We start from the raw sequence: 23592 nt of genomic DNA on the forward strand, positions 1-23592 counted from the left end.
GGGCGGGCTCGGCCGCGGCGGAGCGCGGCGGGCGCGGCTTGCCGGGAGCGGCGGCGGAGCGGGCGCAGGTGCGTGTGCGTGTGCGCGGCTTGGCCCCGGCGCGGCCTTCGCCCGCGGGCGAGCGAGAGGGCAGCGCCGTGCCCGTCCCGGGCCCGGGCAGCGCCGAGCCCGTCCTGAGCCCGGGCAGCGCCGAGCCCGTCCCGGCCCCGGGTCAGCGCCGAGCCCGTCCCGGCCCCGGGCAGCGCCGTGCCCCTCCCGGGCCCGGGTCAGCGCCGAGCCCGGGCAGCGCCGAGCCCGTCCCGGCCCCGGGTCAGCGCCGTGCCCGTCTCTTCCTCCTCCAGGGGAAGGCGAACCGGGCCGTGCGGTTCTTGCCGCCCGGTGTCCGCTGGCAGCCCGGCCGCGCTCCTGAGCCGCGTTCAAAGCGCAGACACGGCCCTGGTTTGTTTCAGGTGTCACCGCGGAGCGGAGGGTTCCCTGAGGAGCGGCGCTAATCGCAGTCTGTGTCATTACAAACCAAAGCCTTTCCTCAAGCTGAGTGACTCAGAGGAACGCTTTGCTCCGCTCGCAGAGTTAGCCAGCCATGGTGCTCACCAGCGTGGGGAAGATGGTTGGCCTGCAGAAGAAGGCGTCCGGCATCAGGAATATCTGTATATTGGCCCACGTGGATCACGGTGAGGCTGGGGTTGGTGCCTGCTCCTCCTGTGTGTGTCTGAGTGGTGGTGAGATACTTTGTCCACTGTTCTGAAGTAGTAGGATTTTGTGTATTTAGCTTTAAATTGTCTTGAATGTAATTCAGAAATCTGCTTTATGTACTTTTTTTCTTGGCCTGATTCAGGTTGTCTTACATAAAAGAGCATCAATTTCAATAATTTGAAATTGAATGAATAGTTGAAATTGAATGTTTCCTATGATTGTGAATGTTGGCGTGAATTTAGTATACGTTTGAGAGGCAGAATAATAGTTTTCCGTGTTTTATTGATAGAACAAGATTGTTGTGCAGGTGGAAACAGTAAGCACGCTTTCTAGAGCACAAATACTTTGTCTAATTGCATGTTACAATGAGGTCCTGATGTACCGTTTGTTATTTCAACTGCTCTTCTGATCGTGACAGGTAAATTTGCATCCAGTCTTCAAAAATAAATCTGTGTGTGTGTAACAGGAGTAGTTTGATTTGGTTTTTCAAAGTTAATTTGTATATTTCGTGCCATTGTATAATCTTAACGTTGATATCGTAGAATACTATATGTTATGTCTCTCGCCATCATTTGTATTCATTTAGTCCAAATAACTTATTTTTCTTTTCAGGCAAAACCACTCTAGCTGATTGCCTTATATCTAGCAATGGGATAATCTCCAGCCGCTTGGCAGGCAAGGTAGAGTTACACTGTCACTTTTAGCAGAATTCTGGTTTGTACATGTTAGGATTGTAAATTCTTGATCATTAAGGAAATTCCATCTGTAGTCTTGCTTAGCGTCATTTTCTCACCATCATACTCTGACAATTGATAAGTAAATTGTGAAGATGTTTCTACAGACTTAACATTTTTATTTTTGCTTCTGTACTCAGCTGAGGTACCTTGACAGTAGGGAAGATGAGCAGATCCGAGGAATAACAATGAAATCTAGTGCAATTTCACTGCACTTTGTGAAAGGTAAGTTGTTGATGCTGGCATGTATAAATTTTAATATATATTTCTGTTAATTTTCTCCGTCTCTTCGTTGTTGCTGTTGTGACCTTTGTGTAAAACTTTTATTTTTGTATTTCTCAGTGTTAGGCTGTAATTCTGCAGAGACTTAGGCAATTAAGTCAGCCAAGATAATTGAGTTCAATCTCAGGGTCAGGAAAAACATATCTCCTAGTGGAGGCCGTGAGAGTAGTTGCCTCATCTTTTATTTTAGATATAAATATGTATATTTTGATCTTAAGTCTTGAATTAATGTCACTTAAAGGCAAGACCTTCTTTCAAAAAAACTCATATTTTAGTTTAGTCTTACTACTTTGTGGAGATACCTGTTGCACTGTGCTGTAAGGGATTGTATAGCGTAGTTAGTGTCAGGACATTAAAAAATAATGGCTGAAGCAGTATAACTGGGTGGTTGGAAGAAATATCTCTGAAAACTGTTCTGAAATATTAATTTGTTTGATCCTAGGTAATCAGGAGTATCTGATTAATTTAATAGACTCCCCAGGGCACGTGGATTTTTCTTCAGAAGTATCTACTGCTGTCCGACTCTGTGATGGTTGCATTATAGTGGTGGATGCTGTTGAAGGAGTCTGTCCACAGGTGAAATAAAGTATATTAAGTAAAGAAAGAGGGGAGTAAGCAAAGTCTGAAGTGGGTTACATAGAAATAAAAGACGAGCTGTTTAAGAAGCTTTACAAAATTTTTTTTATAAAAATGCAGTTGAACTGTCAAAGAGAGTAGTAAAATTTTAGTTGTGCTGAAAAACTGAACAGTGCTGGTGAATGAGTGTAGAAGAAGCAGGGTTGAAACAGTGGGTATGCCATTTTTTAGGTAATGGAGTATTTTGATAGAGAAAAGTCTTAAGAGAAATGATTTAGTGTATTTATGTAGGCTTTCAGGGTTTGAAAAAGAATACACAAAATATTGAGGTTGCTTTTTTTCATGGTTTTTCTAAATAATTTGGGTTTTGTTATTTTGGGTGTTTTTGCCATGATATCCCACCATTCTGCAGAATTCTTCAGTAACTAACACTGTACATCATGGGAGTCAAACTTCTGGTTTGAGTATCAGCCTGTCCTTTACTATATGTTTATTAAATTTTGGAATTGTATTTGATTTTTTCAAAAAAATGTTCTGTCTTTTTGGTGCTATTAGTCTTTCTGTAATGTTTTTCTTTTAAACTCTTTCTTTCTCAGACTCAGGCAGTCCTGCGGCAGGCGTGGCTGGAAAATATCCGTCCTGTCCTGGTGATTAACAAAATTGACCGCTTGATTGTGGAGCTGAAGCTCACTCCTCAGGAAGCATATTTGCACCTTAAGAATATCTTAGAACAGGTATTCGTGCTGAGGTGTCATTTCACACAGCAGCTTTTGTGGCACTGTATAGAATCCAGTCTGATTTTTAGCATTGAGATGCATCTTATTCCTGATTGGTTTTGAGATTCATTCAGAATGCCTGTGATGGAGAAAAGGGTGGTAAATAACCTCTTGACAGGTCATCAGGAAAAGTCTTCATTTTTAGAAGTAATATGCTGAATGTTTTGTTCTTCTCTTAAATTGCTTAAACTTACTGGAGGTAGACTGTTCATTATATTGATGGATTTATGTAGGAGTAATGTTTCATCTTTTGAATTTTAGTTTAAGTTGCCCTCAAAACTTCTATCCCCCACCCAGGCTCACTTGGGAGCATTTATATGCCTGGTTTCCCTTTGCCCTCTGTTGTTCTTTGCTTTGTTGGCAGAAACAACTTCCTATTTCACCATTCCTTGTTCTGAGAGACAAAGTGTGATACTTTGATTCTGTTGTGGTCTGGCTGATTTGGAAACTTCGGGGTGTTTATGTCAATACATAAACTCCTGTGATCTTCAGATGTGTAGAATCAGGTGTGTTTTAATTGCCAAATGAATCACAGGCATGCTAGCTTGTTAGCACAACTTCTCTTTTTGTTTTTGAGGGTGGGAAAATTACATTTTAATTGCAAGGGTTGTGAAAGCGTGAATGAATCTGAGGATGTTTTTACATATCTTTCTCTAGATCAATGCAGTCACTGGAACACTTTTTACCTCCAAAGTGTTAGAAGAAAGAGCTGAAAAAGAAACAGAAAGTGAAACCCTTTCAGATGCATCACCAGGAGATCAAATTTATGACTGGAGTACTGGATTGGAAGACACTGATGATTCACATCTTTATTTTTCACCGGAACATGGCAATGTGGTGTTTGCTAGTGCAATTGATGGCTGGGGTTTTGGGTAAGTTTGAGATTTAATTAATGACCTTTTTGTAAAAAAATTTATGTAAAATTTATGTAAAATTTGTAAAAATTTAACTGCTGTTAATCTTAAAGTATTTCAGTTGCATCTTGTTTCTAAAGATGCTTGTTAGATTTTCTGTGATATACTACTATGTATAAATTACCTAAGTGACAGGGATCCCTGTTTTACTTATGAGCTTCTGAGCCTACAGTGGGGTCCAGCCTAGCCTGGTAAACATTTTTTTCTTGCTTGCTGCTGTTGGATAGGCTGTAGCAGACAGCAGAAGCTGCAAGCCGGGCAGGAGCTGTCTCGGGGTGCTCTGTTTGCTGTGGAGGGCAGTGCCCGTGTTCTGGTCGCTGGCCACGAGGTGGAGGCGTTGTCTTCATCCTGAAATTGTAATTACAGGGGTACGCTGGGTGGTGACACGGGGAATGTCTTGAGGGCCCTTACAGAAAATCATCTCCAGGGTTTTTATATCCAAGTCAGACTGTAAATAAGGCACCATGCTTAGTTTTCTGTCCAACACAAACAGCTCTTGTCCCTTCAGAGGGAAGGGAAAATAAAATGGGCTATTTTAGGTTAATTATCTTTCCAAGACTGTTTTGTTTCTTGTGATGAGCTGTCAGGCCCTGGCTCTGATAAATCATATAATGGAGAGGGTAAAAAAGAACGTTTTTCTTAATTGCTTTAAAGGGGTTCTTCTGGATTGCCAGCTAAAGTACTGTGTGCTGAAATATGGATCAGTAGAGCTTCTTCTTAATCTTGGAAGGTCTTGACTGTTGTTTCTTGGTTGTGGGTTCTTTTCCTGAAGGTATTAGCAGAAAAAAATTAACTTATTAGGCAGTGCCAGCCTTACCCAATGTGGTAAGTACATATGCTTTTCTCACAATACTCAAGTGTTGAAAAATGCCATTAATATATATACAGGACTGCTGGCACAAGAATCTTGAAAGTTCTCCCTGAATTGAGAGTTTAGGTAGTTTCTGGAAAATAAATGCCTTTGGGCTTAGTTCAGAACTCACAGCTTGTGTGTTGCTGACATGGACAGGTCCTTTTTTTAGCTGTGTAAAAACTTAATTCTGAATTTCAAAGAAAAGATTGTCAAATAGCACTGTTCTGTAAACAGGATTGTTATGGTTATAACTGTATTTTTTTTTTACAGGAGCAAATATGTGGAAATATTTTTTATTACTGTTTATTGAACATTTTCAGCAAGGAAACCATAGCATGTTCAGGACTCCCTCTCTGGGCTAAGCAGGCTGCTTTAACTCATGGGGACTGCTGAACAACATAATTGGCTTTACAACACAGCAATGGCATTACAGTTCTGTATAATTTTCTGGGGTTTACTCATTATTAAAGTAATGATTCAGACAACAAGAATTTTCATAAGTGGTTAATTAAAAATAATTACCACCATCTGATGGCTCAAATGTGACTCAAAAGAATGATTGGTTTTTAATATTTTCTCTTTTGGTCCTAGACCATAGTTAAATGTGTAATGGGAAGTCTTTCAAAGAATAAGTTCAAGAGTCATCACTAATGTATTTATTTGTATTATGATTTTGAGTTTTTGATGAGGGGACAGTACACAAATGTTTATTTCAAGTAAAACCTTGAAGCTGACTTGAAACAAAACAAAGCCATTCAGATATTGTTGAAGTTTTTGATCTGTTATGACTAAATATTTTTGCAGGTGTAAATGTTAAACAATGTGAACTAAAGTGAAGACAATTGGAAAAGTGGGAGTAAAACAAAGATTTGAGATTTTTGTCTGATTTTCACATAAGCCTTTGCTGTGAAAAACATTACAGTTCCATCAAAATATGTTTTCTTTCTTTTCAGAATTGAACATTTTGCCAAACTGTATAGCCAAAAAATTGGAATCAAGCCTGCAGTACTTCTGAAGACTTTATGGGGAGATTATTATTTAAATACAAAAGCAAAGAAGATAATGAAAGGTGATCAGGTATGGAGGGTGTCAAAAATATAACCTGATTTTTATTTTGGAGTTAAATTTTTTTCCCTAATTCTGTTCCTCATAGTGTGTTCTGAAACTTCAGTGTATGTTGACTCAGTGTTACTGGAGGTATAAATTCACCGGGACAGCCTTGCAACAGCTCTTGGAGCATAGAACATTCCAAAATTGACCACTCAAATGCTGCATGGAGGAAATCTCATCTACCAGTGCTCACTAAATAAAGGACATGGCAGCTTCAAGGTTTCAGCATCAAGTGAAACACACAAGATGAAAGGAAGATTAACAGTGTAGAAACAAGAGTAGTGACTGTCATCTGTGAAGGGCTTTTTCACAGCCAATGGTTTAGGATATTCACATTTAGCTCAGGATTTAGGATTTAAAATAACTTTTTTGCCATAGGGAATTTCCATTGAATGCTGTACTGAAGCCCTGGTCTAAAAACTGCACTTTGCTAGCATTAAGCATTTCCACCCTTAAAAGTTAAGGGAGGAAAGATTAGTTTCCTTATTTTCATATAGTCATGATTTTTTTGCTGTTTACATAGTTGATGATTAATTGTTATAAAAGGGGTGATAAGCAGGCTCAAGGTATTATGTGCCATATTTATCAGGTTCTTTTTCTGAAATTCAAACCCTTGTCCTCCACTTTTTAAATTCCATGTTTATCTTGTGCCTTATACCATTTTATAAGACAGACTTCTTGATTTTGAATAAAGGTTTTATATGTTCCTAATGAAAAGTGTAGTCGTAAACCTGTTGAAAAAGTGAGGAATTGCTAGTAATGAGCTGTTTTTATCTTCTACCAGTCAAAAGGAAAGAAACCTTTGTTTGTGCAGCTGGTGCTGGACAACATTTGGAGTCTGTACGAGGCTGTTATGAAAAGGTGAGAGCATCTATAAAGTTCTCATGGCATCTCTTTCCATGTGCTTTGGTGATTTTTATAAAATACTCAAAAATAATATATACTGCTTATATATTGCTTCTGTGAATTTTTAATCTATTTATTATTTTCCTTACAGAGACAAAGAAAAAATAGAAAAGATAGTTACCTCTTTGGGATTGAGAATTGGTGCCCGGGAGTCACGGCATGCAGACCCAAAAGTTCATCTAAATGCCATTTGTAGCCAGTGGCTACCAATATCTGATGCAGTCCTCTGTATCCTTGGAAAAGATATGATTTTTTTTTCTATTGGCAATTCTCAGACTTCCAAGTCTGCTCACATATTTCACTGTGTGATTTGGTATAATTTGGTTTTATTTTTATTAATGTCTGTGCCTAAGCTAGCTGGACTTACCTTCTTGCTTATAACATTACAAATTACGTCTCTACCATTATTTTTACATTTTGTGCTTTCACACATCTTGTTTGTAGGAGACAAAGTTATGAAACTGGAAGTAATTTGACAATACACTTTCATTATCTAGTTTTGTATTCAAGTTGTATTGGTTTTCCTGGAGTAGAAACTGATCTCCTGTTTATAATAGTGTTACAGGTCTTCTGTCCATGAACTTCTGTAGATGTCTGGTGTTATGTTTTAGGCATAACATTTCTTAATTCAAAATCGGCCTTTGCTGTTTGTCAGTTGTGCCTATTATGTATAATATGATATATCTTATATTACAGTAGATGTGTACAAATTATTGATGTATAAATACTAATTACTTCTATAAATCTTGCCCCAGTTGTGCTGTTTTTGGCTTCCCAGCTACTCTTAGGGTAGGTCACCCCTCCTTAAGTCTGCCTCTGATAAATGGCAAAAAATTGTTGCTGACCTGAGAGGGACCTGAGTGCACTGTGACAATAGAACTGGATTTTGGATCTGCTGCTCCTGGCAATTAGTGCATGGAGCTCAACTGAAGAAGCATTGAAAGCATTTGTGTTATTGGTTGCATTCAGTAAGAAAATAGAAATATGTATCCTTAACAATGTGTTTTAGCCATGGTGTGTAATAAAATTCCCAGTCCTCTGGACATCACAGCAGAGAGAGTGGAAAAGTTGATGTGTGTTGGAGCGAGAACATTTGATTCTTTGCCACCAGAAACTCAGGAATTGAAAAATGGTGAGTAGGTGTTCTCCCAATAGCACAAAGGTTGTTTCTGTCCTGGTGGTTTTGTTTGTCTTTGGTTTGTAAGATGTATAGTAATCTGTATGTAAATTTATAAATATTCTACTTCCAGTAACTTTGTTGATGCTTGTCATTGACATGTCATAGTTTTATGGCCAAGCATTTTTTCTTCCATCCCATATATTCCTGGGTTTTAGACAACTTAAGCTGCAGATGATGTGAAGTCCAGGACTCTGAAACTGGGAATTTTAAAAGAATACAAGGTTAATACTTGCTTTTAGTTGTGAACTGTAGAAGTCATTATGTAATTGAGAATTTAATATTTTGCTAACTTATATATAAAAATCATTAATTTTTAGCCAGCAGTGGTTTGAATTTAGATTTAATTTTTGCAAGTGTATTGATTAGCTTTTAGTAATTAATTATTAATCATAGCACAGTGTTTTGAAAACTTAAGAAAATCTAAGAGGATGAGATACCAAATGTCAATTAAAAAAGAAATGTGAACATCAAATTGACAGGCTGTTAGGAATTGTTTCCCAGGGTAACAAAACTGGCTTTTCATCCCTTATTGAGCGTTTAAAAACATGATATTCTCCAGACAGTATTCAACACTGTATTAGGGTGAGTTAATTGGAAGAAATTTGCCTCCGTAAACTTGGATCTTACTGCTCTTGGTTATGAACAAGTAGTGGACTTCCACATTGAGTGAGTATTTTGCTGATTCTTAGTAGTAGTCTTGTACTTTTGTTTGCCTTAGCTCTGTGGTCTTTACATATTACAGATAAAAGGGAGAATTGTAGGAGAAGATGATTCTGTTTCTACGTTAGAAATTTGCACAGTATTGTCTGGTTTGAATTTCATGTGTTTCAAGGTGGATGAAAAAAATGGTTAATGGGAATTTTCTACGTATTGAATGAGTTTTGTGTGAATCTTCCACCTTTTGAGGATATCTGTTCTTGCAGTAAAGATGTTAGGATTTTGTGACCATCTGGACATTTGAAGGACTTCCTCCTTTAGTTTGAAAGGAAGGAGAATACTTTGAGGTACTGAATAGTGTTCAGTCTTAATCCTGTGCTGCTCTCTGGTTTCCATTGTGATCTAAATCAGCCTGTAGACTCAAGTTGTTTAATTTGGGTATATGTACTTTTTTATCAGGAGTTCTATTTTTGAAGTCTTGTTCATTTTATTGCAAAGATAGATACAATGTTATCAAATTATTAGACCAGAGAACTTTTCTGTTTTTTCCTGTTGATTTGTCCTTGGCATATTATCTATTGCAACTGGGAATAAACAGTAATTCCTACAAAATTAATGTAAAGTCATAGCTTTGCCCATACTTTTGGGGGGAAAAAATGTGAAAATAACTTGTGTTTGTTTTGTTTCAGCTTTTATGAAATGCAGTAGTGAAGGAACAGCCCCAGTTATTGTCTTTGTTTCCAAAATGTTTCCTGTTGATGCAAAGGCATTGCCACAGAATAAACCAAGGTAGGAAAATGGACATTTAAGTTTCTGATCTGTGTTAGTTACTTCTGGGGGGGAAAAAAATCTGTTGAAGGCATGGATAAGTTAGTTTAGACCTGAGAAAATAATTGATGAATTCTTGAAATGCAGTAAAGTAATTTCTGCTAGTATAGATTTTCTGGATGAGTTCAGGAGGTGATTTGTTTAATCATAGTAGTTTTAGAAGATTCAGCAAATCTATTGTAGAATAGTACTGTTGTCCAAAGGTATCATCTAATGCGTGTAGTGTAAGCACTTTCAGGATGTCTGTTGGAAATGATGGAGTTGTAGAACTTTCTTGGTTTGTAACAAAGCTGAAAGTTGTAAAACTTTCAGCAAGGCTATGTTGGCATGATCGTAGTAGCTTGTGTTTGTACCGAGTACTTCCCATCAAACTGGGGATAACAGCTCAGTGATCATCCTGTCCACTGCAACAGCAAAATAAAATAGGTTGATTAAAGTAGTCCAAATCTTGACTGACTTTTTATAGAGGTCTGAAGGGCATTAATGCACTTCCAAGAATTTTTTTTCTGGGAGGTTTGGAAGATTTTTTTGTTACAGCCTTTTCTTTTTTGATAGTCATCCTGTTACATTTGAGGAGGAAGTCTTTCCAAATCTCATTTTCCTGGCACACTTAAGTGCGCTACTTTAACCACCAGCTTTTGTGCAGAAGAAATGTACTTTTCTGATGATTTCACAAGAATGAGGTTCATCTTAACCCTTCATCCCTCAAAGCCTCTGGAGCATGTTCAGTGGGCAGCTTCTATGTTAACTGGCCATTTTATGATTTTGGGGGAATTGTCACCGTACAGCAAAGTAATATAGAGAATGATAATTTTCCTGTTAAATTAGACTTGTGTGAAAAGCAGTTCTGCTACTGTAGTAATATTTTAATGCTTTACTACTACCTTAGCTTTCTCTTGTGCTTGCTAGATTTATTTCAGGTTTTTTCTTACTGAGGTTATGTAGTGTGAGTCTTCCAGCAGAAATCTTCCTTGCACTGTTTGCAGTCGGGAGAAGCTGCTCTGTGCGTGGGCTGAGCAGACACTAGATGGTGCAGTTTTGCTTCCAGTGCTGTCCTGAAGCATCTCTGGCACAGGAGCTCTTGCTCAGGTGTGGCACAGCAGCGCCATTCCTGCTTTGTCTCCTTTCCTGGGGATGGGCTCCAGTTATCAGAGGCTGCTGCACTGAGGCCACCACTTTTTGGCACTGAAAATGACCTGGTTTTTTATTCCTTGGGAGAATCAAGAGTCTTTGAGGTTATGAGCACGTGAAATAGGGCAAAGGTGGCTTTTATATATGCCAGACAGAAATGTTCAGTATTGTAGTTACTCTTCTTTCTCCCTGTTTATTCAGTGCACTGAAAATTTTAATATCTTGCTCTGTAGTTTTTGTGAAGAGTATATCTTGCTGGCCTTTGTGTTAAATAATTCAATTACTTACTAATGAGCTAATATTAAAATGAAATCACATGTGTGTTTTTCTTGAAGAGAATCAGTCATTTTTAGTACAATGTGATTTTGCTCATTAGGTAGTGTTTAAGATGTGTTTTGAAGTGACAGTTGGCTTCCATTAAGTGAAAAACAGCAATAGAGCTAAATGTGTATTTCTCAATACCTGATTTGTTAAGATTCTACAGGTAAGTAGTTTTTGAAGAAATTGGAAAAGGAAGTTAGTTCTAATGAAGGAAAGCAGTCTCAGGAATTCAAGTATTTTAAAAGCACAGCATTTTGTGTGTGTGGTTCTTGAGTGTATTTTTAAATGTATAGGTCATGGTGTGCTATTTACAGTTACTCAGTGAAGATTGTGCTTCAGGAAATAGAGTGATGGTTGAGTGCAGCATGTGAGAGCCAGTATTTAAACTAGCATTCCATGAAGATGCTCCATAAGAGTGTCTGAACTTCGGGGAAAAAACAGTGAATATCTATTTCTAACACACACATTTTCCTATTGAAGAACATTAATCCATGTTATGTGTTGCACCTACATGTTGATTTTAAGGAGCCATAAGTGTGCTCTTGTGCATCATGATGTTTGATTGCTGGACTGACCTAATGTAGATCTAAGCTAGTGTCTCTTTTTTCCTTTTGTGAGGCAGTATTGGGTAAGGTTCCCTTTTTGTAACTTTGTTAGAAGATTCAAACTGACTTTGTAATTTTTGATAGTCTGCCTTATTTCTGCCATCTGCTTTTAATACTTACTAAGCATAAATTGGGAAAAGCAAAAAGCTCTTCGAAGTCCAGGGTGTACAGTAAATGATAACAAAGGATAGATTTTTAATTAAAACAATCTCCTTTGAGACTGCTGTTGGCAACTAATATCTCCTTGAAGGTCACTTCAAAATTAATAGATTCTATACTAAAGCTGGTATGATTTTGCTTTTACTGTTTGAATAGCAGAATACATAGGAAAATTGTTCGTTGTCAAGTTAAAGCAAGTTGTCAGCTTATATTTAGCTTTCCTTGGAAAGATTTGTAAATTGACTTTTTGTATGGTACCACTCTGTCATTAGTTTTTACCAGGTTTTGTAAAGAAATGAAAATTGCAAGTGTTTTGTCTTCTTCTGTCTGATCTTCTGAAATTATTTGCTAATTCCTACCAAGTTAGGCAAGAATTTAAATTGTCGGTTGGGCAGAGAAGATGAACAGATCAGGGGCCCCTCCTCCACTTGCTTTATGTAATGGTTATTTGATGATGCCTGTGGTTATTTATTCTAAAGTATTGCTGTGTGCAATATGAGGTGTTCATTCAGCATATGCTGTTTCTTTCCCTCTTTTCTACTGGTGTGTGACTTTGAGCCCAAGTCTAAGACAGAATGCTCGAGTGTAGGTGTAGGAATATAAGCCAAGCTTGGCATTTAGGTACAGGGTATATAAATGTACCAGTTTGCTTTTCTTGAGATTCAGAGTTCTGTCTTCGAATAACCCAGTGTAAAAGAGAAATATGTAGTAGTTAATTGAATTGCTTCCAACTAATTGCTAGGGGTATTTAATGTAGAAAATTAAGAAAATATAAACTGAATATCATGTTTGTTATGATGAAATGATCTACTTAGTAAAGCTTTATGTGTAAATCTTGCAGTGATGTAATGCCATGTGAGCAATAGGAAGAAAATATTTTATGTTACCTCAAGTCCATCTTATAATCCTGAATAATGTAAATAAATAAGGTGTACTGAAGAAATTATATTTCTGCTTTCCAGTGGTAGTAGAGAAAAGTCTATTGAACAGATAAGGTAGTGCACTAAAATTATATTCATTACTGCCTGGGGGGTATAAAACCTCTAATACCTCTTATTATTTTCCTCCATATAATATGAAAGGTTCTTCTTTCTCTTCAGTCAGCTTGAAATCAGGACTTGTTTTTTCCTTAGGTGTCACCCTGAAAGACACTTCTCCATACAACCATGCATGAAATTACAGTGATAGTTGTTTCTTTGTTTTGTGGTACAGCTTGTTAGCATCTCTTAAACAAACAGATTGTAGTGTGCTTCATTTGTTTTCTTTCTAATGTTTTATTAAAAAGTGTATTGGGGAAAAAAAAGCACATCATTTTTGCAGATCTTCAGCTGAAAGGACATTGATCAAAATGAGAACCTGTATAAAGCTTCAAGCTCTGTAAGAAATTACTATCTTCTTGCAAGTAAATTAATTTCTATGTTTAAGGCAATATGACTTGCAGCAGCTTCAGTTGATCAAAACCCATCATCTGTTTTCATTAGTAGTTTGTTCTAAATTGTAGTTTGTGCATTAAAAATGAATAAAACATGTATCATCTGAATGAGCTGCCAGATTTACAGGTTAGCATCTGAATTAGGCATCCAGTTGCATAATTAATAAATGCTTTTCAAAAATTAAAACCCCTGTTATGGTTATCATGAAGTAGATTTCAGTAATAGTATACATTTGAATCTGGCTAAGGCCTTGGCAACTGATCCAAGAAAGAAATACAGAGTAATGGTTGGAATTTGAATCTCTGGACATATTACAGTTTGTATAATGGTGAGCTTAAGTGAGTAAAGCTTGTAACTTTGTGAAAGGGTTTTGCTTCAAGTTTCTTTTTGCCTTTTTGTACATTCAGCATGTGAGATAAATCAGAGGTTGCTCTATCAGTCTGGAGTGTTTTTCCAGGCAGAGTGTGACAGCTTGGGATTGATACCATATTTCATTATGTGTCTAAGAATGAATGATAACTGCTATATAATGTAATACAAACAGTTGAGTATTCCCTCTTGAAAGAGTCCTGTAAGACTGTTGTATGAAATTTTGTCTCAGTTGTGATTTGGATAATTTTCAGTTGTTCCTTTTGTGTTAATGCGTTTACTTCTGCTGTAAATTGTGTACCAATCTCATTGCAATAGAACTGATAGTAAATTATCTTAGTGGATGTACATTAGTTTGTGAATGGAAATTGTTCCATAGACATTAAGTAGTTTAATCCAGAAATTAATGAGCTTCTAAAGGATTGGGGAGACCACTGGACATACAGTGTGCTGAAATGTAGCAAACTGCACTTGACCAAGCTGTTCTTGGGGATGTTGCTGACAGTATTCTTGGAGTGCCACATGAACAGCAGGCAATGACTTCACTAGAGCTTAATTCTGAAGAGCAGAGTCATAGCAGAGAATAGGATTCTCTATTAATTACATAGATTTAAGGATGTTATCAGAAATTACTCCATCCACACCTTGTAAAGTCAAACATCTGCCCATGACCTCATGCAGTTTAAACTGGAAAAAGCTGTATGGAGAGAGAGCATTCTCAGAGCTTGGAAAAACCATTGTTCATGGCATGAGAGATGCATCATGGACATTTGTTGGCAGTACTATTAGTCTTTCAGAAATCAATTGGTGTTTTGACAGTGGTGTTTCCTTTTTAAAATGGTCTGAAGGTTAAAAACATAAACATAACACTTAAATAATCAAAGACAAATTTACATTTGGCAGTTTTGTTCTGATTATTCACTCTTTTTGAGTGAATTTTTGAAGTCTGTCTTTAATAATGTGAAAGAGTAGAAAACCTTTTCTGTTCAGAGGATTGATTTCATAAGGAAGTTTAGTTTGAACTAAATGTGTTATCCTGTGGGAATGTGGGAATCGGAGAAGTAGTCAGCAGGAGCTTGCTTACATTACCTGAAATCTAATGCCTTTAATCAGCAATCTATGAAATGTCAATAGCATGTATATGATACCCTTTCCCATATTATTATTTCCATAGCATTTGTTTACCACGTGTTTCAGTTTAAGATGAGTTGGTAATGATGTGGTCACCCTTCTGTGCCAGCTCCATTTCATTACTTGTGCCAGGCTCCCATGTGTGGGTGCTGTAGCATTTCTCTGGAGTCAGGGGATCTTTCTCTTTCTTCTACACATTTTTTATTTGCTGGTTTTTGTGTGACTGCATGTTGCCATTTGTTCTTTCTGCCAATGTTATGAGGCTGTTGTTCCTTTCTAATGGAGTAAAAAAGGGGAAGGGGGGAAGAAGAAGAACCAAGCTTTCTTTTGGTGTAGGCAACTTTTGTTCAAAATTTTTTTACTTCTAATTGGTTTTGTCAACTGGAGAAGTTGAATAATTCAGGGTATAATTTGAAACTGGTTTTGTTGCAGATCCAGTGCTTTATGTACATTAATCTTGTTCTGTGTTCTGCTTGATTGTGTTACAACTCTATATAAGGATTTATTTGACAACAATATCTTTTGTCATTTCTAATGATAGTACTGGGAGTGACTAATTTTATAGAAATTGATGGTGACAGAAACCAGGATGGAAGTCTAGGTTGTACCTGCAGTAAAAGTCCCACCTACGCTCAATCTGCTTTTTTATCCAAATGAGAATGTTATTAAGTGTGTTTATATATATATTGCAACTTCGACCGGTGTGTTCAGAATCTTAAGGTACCTTTGATATTTGTGGTTAGGGCTATTTGACACCTAAATATACTGATACTGAAAAATACCATATAAAGTGGAAAAAAGCAAATAAACTTTTCTTTTTTGCTCTCAGGGTTATTTACAAAAATGAAAGGTATTTTTGGACAATCAGATATATTGGAATGCATGCATGGTCCCTGTATGTATACTATGCCATCATATATAGACTGTGTTTATGACATCCCTGGAGGTCTGATCTGTACTTTCCCTATCAATCTATCTCCTCTAAAAATCTTTCTGACATTCCAAACCTTTAAATAACTTTGAACAGCTGCCTACAGGAAAAAAAAAAATCGTAAGTTTTCTTCTCTACCATCTGTTTTGCATTTTGCATTGTTAAGCCTTGCTCTCTTCAGCAGCAAAATAAACAACCCTAGCAGAAATACCACAGTATTTGAAATTTTAGAGATACATATTCTTAATTATGTCATGACTGTTTAAGAGACAGTTTTTTCCTTTTTTTTTTTTTTTTAACTAAGTTGCTAAGAAGTTTGAAGTGGTGATTTTGTCATGCATTCTCCTTTTCTGTACCATGCAATGTGTCTGTCTCAGATCCTGTGTTCTAAAGGTCTGTGCTTCAAATTCTGACATTTTATCCTGTGGGCCTCTCTTAGGTAATTTTTAGAGAGATTTATAGCTTTTCTATAGTTTTCTTACTCTTTCAAATTGAACATTTGGGTTCAGGATAAGCACGATAACTGTTTCAAGTGATTTCTTCAAGTTTTGTGAAGAATTTTGATTAATGAAGTGTCTCATTTTTTAAAATTGAATCTCTTGCAGAAGGTGTTATATGCAGAAAACAATCCTGATTATGATATAAATAAAAACCTTACTGGCAGTGAGTTGGTCTCAACCATGTAATCTCTTCAAGACTTCTTGCCCCTAATTAATCCAGTTAAAAGCAGAGTAGGTGTCCAGTAACTCTTTTTACTGACTGCACATAAAACCTTTGACCTGTGATTAATAGGATTTTTCCCTATTTCAAAGTGTGCAATAGTTGATATAGCAAAGTGAGTCCATTTTTTTTTGTGCTTTTTAAAAGTAGAGATCTTATTTCTGTGGTTTTTCTGTAAACAAATTTACTGTACTGCTGTAGTGCTTCTTGTGGTTTTCTTCCCTTTATCATGCATTACTGCTGTTGCTGTTCAGGAAATCTTGACCTGTGTTTGTAAGTGTGGAGGTTGAAGAGGGGAAGTAACTTGTCCAAGGCTACTCAACAAGCTAAAACTACTAATGGGGCACTTCTTGTTTTAATGCTGTGCGCTTGATGCAGTTGATTGAAAAAATCCTTAACCATCTTAACAGAAAGGACTGTTGGTTTTGTCTCCATCCTGTGAGCAAATGCAGGACAAATCATGTGGGTGAGGTTTTGCTGTGGGATTATGATCATCTTCTTCAGCTGAAGTCATGGTCTGAGACTTGGGATGAGTTTGTCCAGTTGTGTTGTAGAAATGCATCTTTTGTGATAGAAAGACTTCTGTTCCTTCTCTGGAGTTAGAGTTTCAGTAAGAATACTGATATAATATAAAAAATACTTTGGTTTTTATTTTGGAAATTGATTAATGCTGGAAAGCAATATACATGTTCAGTGCTCCCAGTGGGGGGAAAGAAAAAGAGACAAAACTAGTATTGACAGCAGTCTGGTTCCATTAAAAAAATTATGTCTACATAATTTCATTATTTCTTCTGCTTTTAAGTTACAGCACTAAAGATTATTTTTTTATGTAGGCACATAACAGCACATTACTTGAGAATTTTTTGATACTGTAATTAGTAAACAGAATAGATTATTCATAGAATTATCTGTAATTATTAAGTTCCACTCGTTTACATGGGAAATTAAAGGAAAGAGTAATAGCTGAAAAGAGAAGATGACTAGTGTCTGAATTTATTTTCAAGTTTTAAAATCATTAAGTAGAAGATAAGATCATATAGCATATTTTTATTTAGGACCAGATTTAAAAATCAAGTGGACAGTTTTGGATAATGCTGTTGGATTTCATATGTGTGTAATGAATATCACTTTGCTGTTTAATATGCTTGCATTGACAAACAAGTCTCTTTATATTGCCTTATGTTGACAATGTTCTTTATCTTTTATTACTTATTGCTCTAAATCATACTTTGAAGCACTTTGCTTTAAGGCAGGGTGTACCAGTGAGTAGATGGATGCATCAGACTATTAAAATTATTTTTTGTTGTTGTCTGTTTTAAATCTTTTGCCTTAATGGGCTTAGTAACTTTATGAAAGGGAGCTTTAATAAGCAAAGACTTTTCCCTGCATTTGAGCACTTGCTGTAAAGACTACCTTAAAGTAATAAAGATAACACAAGTAATTAAAAATGACAGTACTTGATCTCTATGAATTTGGAAGAAAAATGAAAGTGTAAATTTGGTAGAAGAAGAGTTTGCTAATTTTAGCTGATTTAAAATTATTGTATTGGGAGACAAAAGACATTCTGCATGAGTTTTTACTTATGTCAAATATAGTATTCTAATTACTGTTATTGAATTTATTTTAAAATAAATGGCATTACCAAATACTGATGTTTTAAAATACAATGTAGGCCATTAACTCAGGAAGAAATTGCTCATCGGCGTGAACTTGCCAAACAAAGGCATGCAGAAAAATTGGCAGCAAGTCAAGGGAAGGAGATGTCAGAAAAAGCCCCAAGTGAAAATTCATCTGAAGTGACTGAGAGCCCTGATGATACAAAAGGTGTGTGGTTCCTGAATGCCTGACTTTTTAGGATAATGTTTACTAGTGTTGCCAAGGGGCACCTTACAAATCCACATTGTGAGTCATCTACATGCCAGTCCGAAGTGCAATGCATGGAGCAGAAGCAAGAGTGAGGAGGGATTTGTAAGAAAGCTGACAGGTCATAAATGGTGAAATAGTGCAATGGATTGGTGTTCCTTAGCCTGAGAATGTGCTTGATCTCAGTACTTTGAGTCATTGAAGGGAGATGATGCTTCAAGGAGATGCTCTCCTAAAAACAGAGTTATTTTCATCACCAAACAGCCAAAATTGGTACAAAAGCAGGGTGTGAACAACAGGACTGGATTATGGGTAACAGTTGTGGTGAGTTGGTCTTTTCTCCCAAGTAACAAGTGGTAGCACAAGAGGAAATGTCCTCAGGTTGCAACAGAGAAGGTTTAGAGGAAAAATTTCTTTACCAGAAGTATAAAGCATTAGAAGGGGCTGCCCAGCTCATTGAGTCACTATCCCTGGGGATATTTAAAACATGTTACACTAAAGAACATAGGTTTCTAGTGGATTTGGCAGTGTTGGGTTGGTCTTCAGGATCTTAAAGGTCTGTTTTAACTGGAACAATTCTGTGATTCACCATGTATGATGATATATAATTTTTTTTCCTCCTGATGATGAGGCAGAAAGTGTTTGCATGCTTAATATTATTTTTTCTGACTGGTTAGGTGAAGAGCAACAGCTCCCTGGTCAAGGAGACAGTGTGACCTCAAAGGCAGTGAAACAGGAAGCAGACAACAAGGAATATTTCATTGCTTTTGCCAGAGTGTTCAGTGGCGTTGTAAAAAGAGGGCAAAAAATCTTTGTTTTAGGACCAAAATATGATCCTGCTGAGTCTTTGCATAAGGTAAGAGCTGACTGTGAACTGTCACAGTAACTTGGGATTCTTTTGAAAAACTGATGACTTCTTACACGTGTCTCACTCAAAGGAGAGAAAAAGAGTGCAAGTTAATAATTGTAAAAAGTATCAAAGTAATTTGCGTAATTGTGCCAATAGCTGACTGTGTCTGGAAACTCATAAACCGTAATACCATACTTGAAATAGTTTCAAGTACAGTGTTGTATTAGCTAACCATAAATCCAATATGTGTTTATTTCTTTGAAAAAAAAAGTGAAAGAAAAAGCAATTTTTTTAGGGAAGAGAAAGTCCAGAATAGTATTGGGAAAAAACTGGTGTTAAATGTTTTGAGATTCTGATCAAAGAAGTTCATTACTTTTGAATTTACTTCAAAACATATGTGTTTTCAGTGATAATAAAAGTGACGTACAAGTAGTACACACCTAAAATTTGCCAAAGAAAGCATTATTATTTATCTTCTTGGTAACATTCACATGTTTGCCTCAAGCCTGGATTTTTGGGAGTGTGTGTTAGTTTCTAACATTTGAGGTGTGAGATGAAAATGCTTTGGAATGTAAGGAGGTTTTGTGGAAGAAGATTTTATCAGAGTAAGTGATTAATGTCCGAATGCTGGTTTTGTGCTCTGTGTAGCTGTCATCCCAATGCTCTGCCACTGATGATCTGCCAGCAGTCCCTCACATGATGTGCTGCACTTTGGAGAACCTCTACTTACTTATGGGAAGAGAGCTTGAAGATCTTGAGGAAGTGCCTGCAGGAAATGTTCTGGGTAAGGACTAGGATTTAATTTCCTAGAGCCTGAATCCTTATGTCATCCAAAATACACTTTAATTGGTTTAATGTGATTAATAAATAATAAACCTTAAATCCATGAATATTTCTAAGCATGTTGTATGTGCAAAAAAGGAAGGCAGTCTAATTAAACTGGGATTTCTGTACACTTTGAATAGGAGAAGAGTACAGATTACATTAGCCTGTTATCTTCAGGTTGGATCATTGCCAGATAAGCATTGCCAAAGGAATTGCCAAAGGCCGTAGTAAATTTTCATATTTCATAGATTGCAAGGATTATTTATAAAATTTTCCCAACAGTGGAAATTCTTTAATGTGACTTTACTAGTGATGTGGATGAGTGTAGTTTTATTTATGGGTCTGTTTGAACCCTGGTGCTAAAAATTGCTTCTTTTATGGCTGTGGCAATTTTTTCGCTTTCTGTATGGACAAAGTTGTAAAAGTCAACCTAATCATTGAGTTATACTGTTTTATGCCAGATTCTGAGCTGCTTTGCTTTAGAATGAGTACTGCCTAATTTTTAGAAATGTATGATGTATATATATAGTAAATGAAAAATAGGTGTACTCTGTAAGGATTGAAATATTTTAATTTAGGCAGCTAACCATGCTTTGTCTCTTTAATCATGGGTCTAGCATTCAGAACATAAGCAGCTGGTATTTGGAATTGGTATTTGTATTTGGAAGCTTAATATTTTAAAATTCTGAATTATACCTTACTCTGCAATGTGATTCTAGTTGACCATTTGCAATATGAAAACAGTGAGTGAGTGTGGCTGAGTGTGAGTGTGTAACTTTGTGATTGTGAGAAAATATATTAAATTTATTGTCTGTTTACTTAAAAAAAATATTAAGAGTTTGGAAAAAAATAGGGAAACCCATCCCAAACCCCTCTGCAGTAAAGATAAAAGGATGTGATCTTTGTGCATAGCAAACAGTAAATACTCTTGGAGCTGCCTCCAGAAGAGAAAAAATATATTGTGAGGATTTGTTATGTCTTTGGTGTTAAGAGTTGGACCAAATTTTAGAAGAGGTTTTTGTAACCATCAGATTCTACCAGAATTTGTTGGTAGTCTGGTGCTGAAGGCTGCTTTTCAGTGAGGTCTAACTTTTCCATAAAGAAAATAAGTTTACTTGAGTAGTAAGAGTTCTAAATGATCATATTTAGAAGAATTCATTAGAATTTTAAGATCAAAATTGACAGTCAATCTTAGCCAGACTGTGTTTGGTATTTCATCTTTTATCATCACATCATTGTAAAGTGATGAAACAAAGCAAGTTTTCATTTTTACCTGAAGCATGTAGGCTCAAGTCTCTATGTTGGGTTTTTAAACCTAATGTAATTTTAAAGATTTTTTTTAGACTAAAAATATTAAATGTCTTCCCTTTATTTCTGCCATTTCCCTGTAAGGCTGCTCTGTTAATTTACATAAATTCAGTAAGCTGTTAATGATTTGATGATGATTTATCACACTCAGAAGAATATGGAATGCATTTATATGAAAGGAATGTGTAACAATGGTGATGTGAGACTTTTATTATTCCAGTTAGCAACAGTGATTTCTGTTTGTGAGGCCATTTGTCTTGCAGCTTTAGTGCACACAGCAGTGATTTCTCTCCAGCCATATAAGGAAATTGTGGATTAGCCAGTAAATTAAGGAAGCTTTTCTGAAAGCTCTGTGGTTTCACTCTGTATAATTAAGTTATTGCCATAAGGAATACACAGTTAATCATGACTGCCTATTTCCACTTTAAGACTCATGTTATATATTTTTTTCAGATTTTTTTATCAGGGTTTGGGAGTTTTTGTTATTATTTATTTGTTGTTTCTTACAAAGGAGGATCTGCTTGGTCCTAGTAAGTGGCCTTTTCATCCTTTTTGCTGGTTTATTGAGAGGTTTAGTGATCAAAGACAAAGCTTGATACAGAGGTCATTTTACTAAAGATGGGAAGATTTAATCCCTTGTTCCTCCTGCTAATAAGGAGGCTAATATTAATATTTCCTTAAAATACTACTCTCCTTTTAATTGATGAAAATCTGAGATTGCAAAACACTCAAGCATGAAACACCCCAAGCAGAAAGGGCAATGAAGCATAGTGTGTTTGAACAGCAAAGCTGTGACAAACAGAATTCAAGAATCAAGTTGGAAAGAGATACTATGTCCTTGTCTAATATGTTTGGGAAGTTATTTTCTGGTATTATTTTGAGTTCCTGGAAGTCAGGAGAGACAAAATGTTTTGCATTGGTTAATTTGTGCTGCAAGTTTGCAGCTGGACTGTTTTGCCAAAATATTTGTCAAAAAGCTTTAAGCAGTATGTCATTTTCAAGTAATATGGCAAATACAAAATAGACCCACTTCCATATAGCTGTTTCTAATTTGGAGTTTTTCTTTGCAAATTGTGACTGCTGTGCATTTTTGTAGGCCCTGAGTAGAAGGTGAAATATGATTGAAAACAAAAATTTCTTGGGGACCAAGGGTAATAAAGTCTTTATTATAAATCTTCTTTTAAAAATTATTTGTCAGACTATTCTATGAAAAGAATAAAATCCTTATCTTAGACAAATATACCCAGTTTGTAGAATCTGTAATTTAGAATGTTGATTTCTCTGGGAACTAAAAAGGTGTATGTGAGCAAAGTGCCCTCTGGGAAGAGAGTACTCTGTTACTTTTCAGCTTTTTATTTGTCACCTTCTTCCCCACCAGTACCTCTGCGAGATGTTGTGTGCCAGCAGACAGGATATTTTACTTTTTAACTGGCACTGCAAGGGTGTGCTTTGTACTCCTTTGAGTGAACAGAGACCTTGCAGGAGGAGAATCTAGTTACTGAGGCAGCAGATAAGGTTATACTAGATTAGGCATGTGCCCTGGAGTTCCAGATGGCACTTGTATTAAGTTGGAGCTGCTGAATGAAAAACACGAGAGTCATTGGAATGGGCGATGGAGGTATCTTCAGGCTGAATTGAGAAAAATAGTAAAGTATTGGTCCAAAAATCCATCATGTGCTTTGGTGCAGTGTTTCAGGAATGGCTTATTTTCCTCTGTCACGTCACAGCCTTTCCAAGGTGTGCAGCTGCTGAACTGGGACCTCCCTGTGGGCATCAGCTCTGAGAGTTCTGGCAGTGAGACCCTGCTCTTGCCCATGGCCCACCTGCATGTCCTGCTGGCAGTGCTGGCTCTGTGGCACTCCGTCCTGACTGCAGGGCCATAGCAGCTTTGGTATCAGCTTCACGTGGGCTGAGGCCTTGTTATCTTAACAGAAAGTGTTCTGCTCTCTAAGTCCTAACTAGGTATACCTGAACCAAGCTTAAATTCCAAATATAGGAGTGCTTCTTGCAGACATTAAATGCTACAGTTATGTGTGCCACCCAAATCCCTATCTCAAAATCAATTGGGTTTTGATTCGAAGACATCTTAGGCACATTTTGTGCTCCCTTTTTAGAAAACTGCCTGAATACCTATCGGAAAGAATCATAGACACAGTATGTGCTGTTTTGATAATACTGTCCTTCTGGAACTTTTAGGAAAGAAATTATACTTAAATATTATTATTATCATTAAATATTATATTCCAAATGCTGCTTGACTGATGCATGTTTTTAGAGACACTGACACTGGCCTTTGTTTCCATAATACCATCTGTGCAAATAGCAAGCTATTCTAACTGTCCCTGCTCCTTAAAGGCTTGTCCTTCTTTCCTACAGCAAAAATATAACAGAGAAGGGAGCTTGATGTTGACAATTATTTGTCTATCCAGAAGTTTTA

At 36.8% G+C, this 23592-nt stretch overlaps 1 protein-coding gene across 1 annotated transcript in view; it reads left to right on the forward strand.

Moving 5' to 3' along the window:
• Positions 1-10: 10 nt before the first annotated feature.
• Positions 11-23592, forward strand: part of EFL1 (elongation factor like GTPase 1) — a 66298-nt gene continuing 42716 nt past the window's right edge. Inside the window, exons 1-15 of the mRNA XM_021537581.4 lie at positions 11-68; positions 450-671; positions 1306-1373; positions 1568-1652; positions 2152-2285; positions 2882-3019; positions 3719-3933; positions 5782-5905; positions 6723-6799; positions 6936-7072; positions 7854-7976; positions 9371-9470; positions 17982-18133; positions 18850-19028; positions 19671-19806. Coding sequence (XP_021393256.3) covers positions 581-671; positions 1306-1373; positions 1568-1652; positions 2152-2285; positions 2882-3019; positions 3719-3933; positions 5782-5905; positions 6723-6799; positions 6936-7072; positions 7854-7976; positions 9371-9470; positions 17982-18133; positions 18850-19028; positions 19671-19806 — 1759 coding nt within the window. The 5' untranslated portion in view covers positions 11-68; positions 450-580. The remainder of the gene's footprint in view (positions 69-449; positions 672-1305; positions 1374-1567; positions 1653-2151; positions 2286-2881; positions 3020-3718; positions 3934-5781; positions 5906-6722; positions 6800-6935; positions 7073-7853; positions 7977-9370; positions 9471-17981; positions 18134-18849; positions 19029-19670; positions 19807-23592) is intronic.

Source organism: Lonchura striata, chromosome 10 (genome assembly GCF_050655825.1).
Source record: "Lonchura striata isolate lonStrDom1 chromosome 10, ASM5065582v1, whole genome shotgun sequence".
Taxonomy (NCBI): Eukaryota; Metazoa; Chordata; class Aves; order Passeriformes; family Estrildidae; genus Lonchura; species Lonchura striata.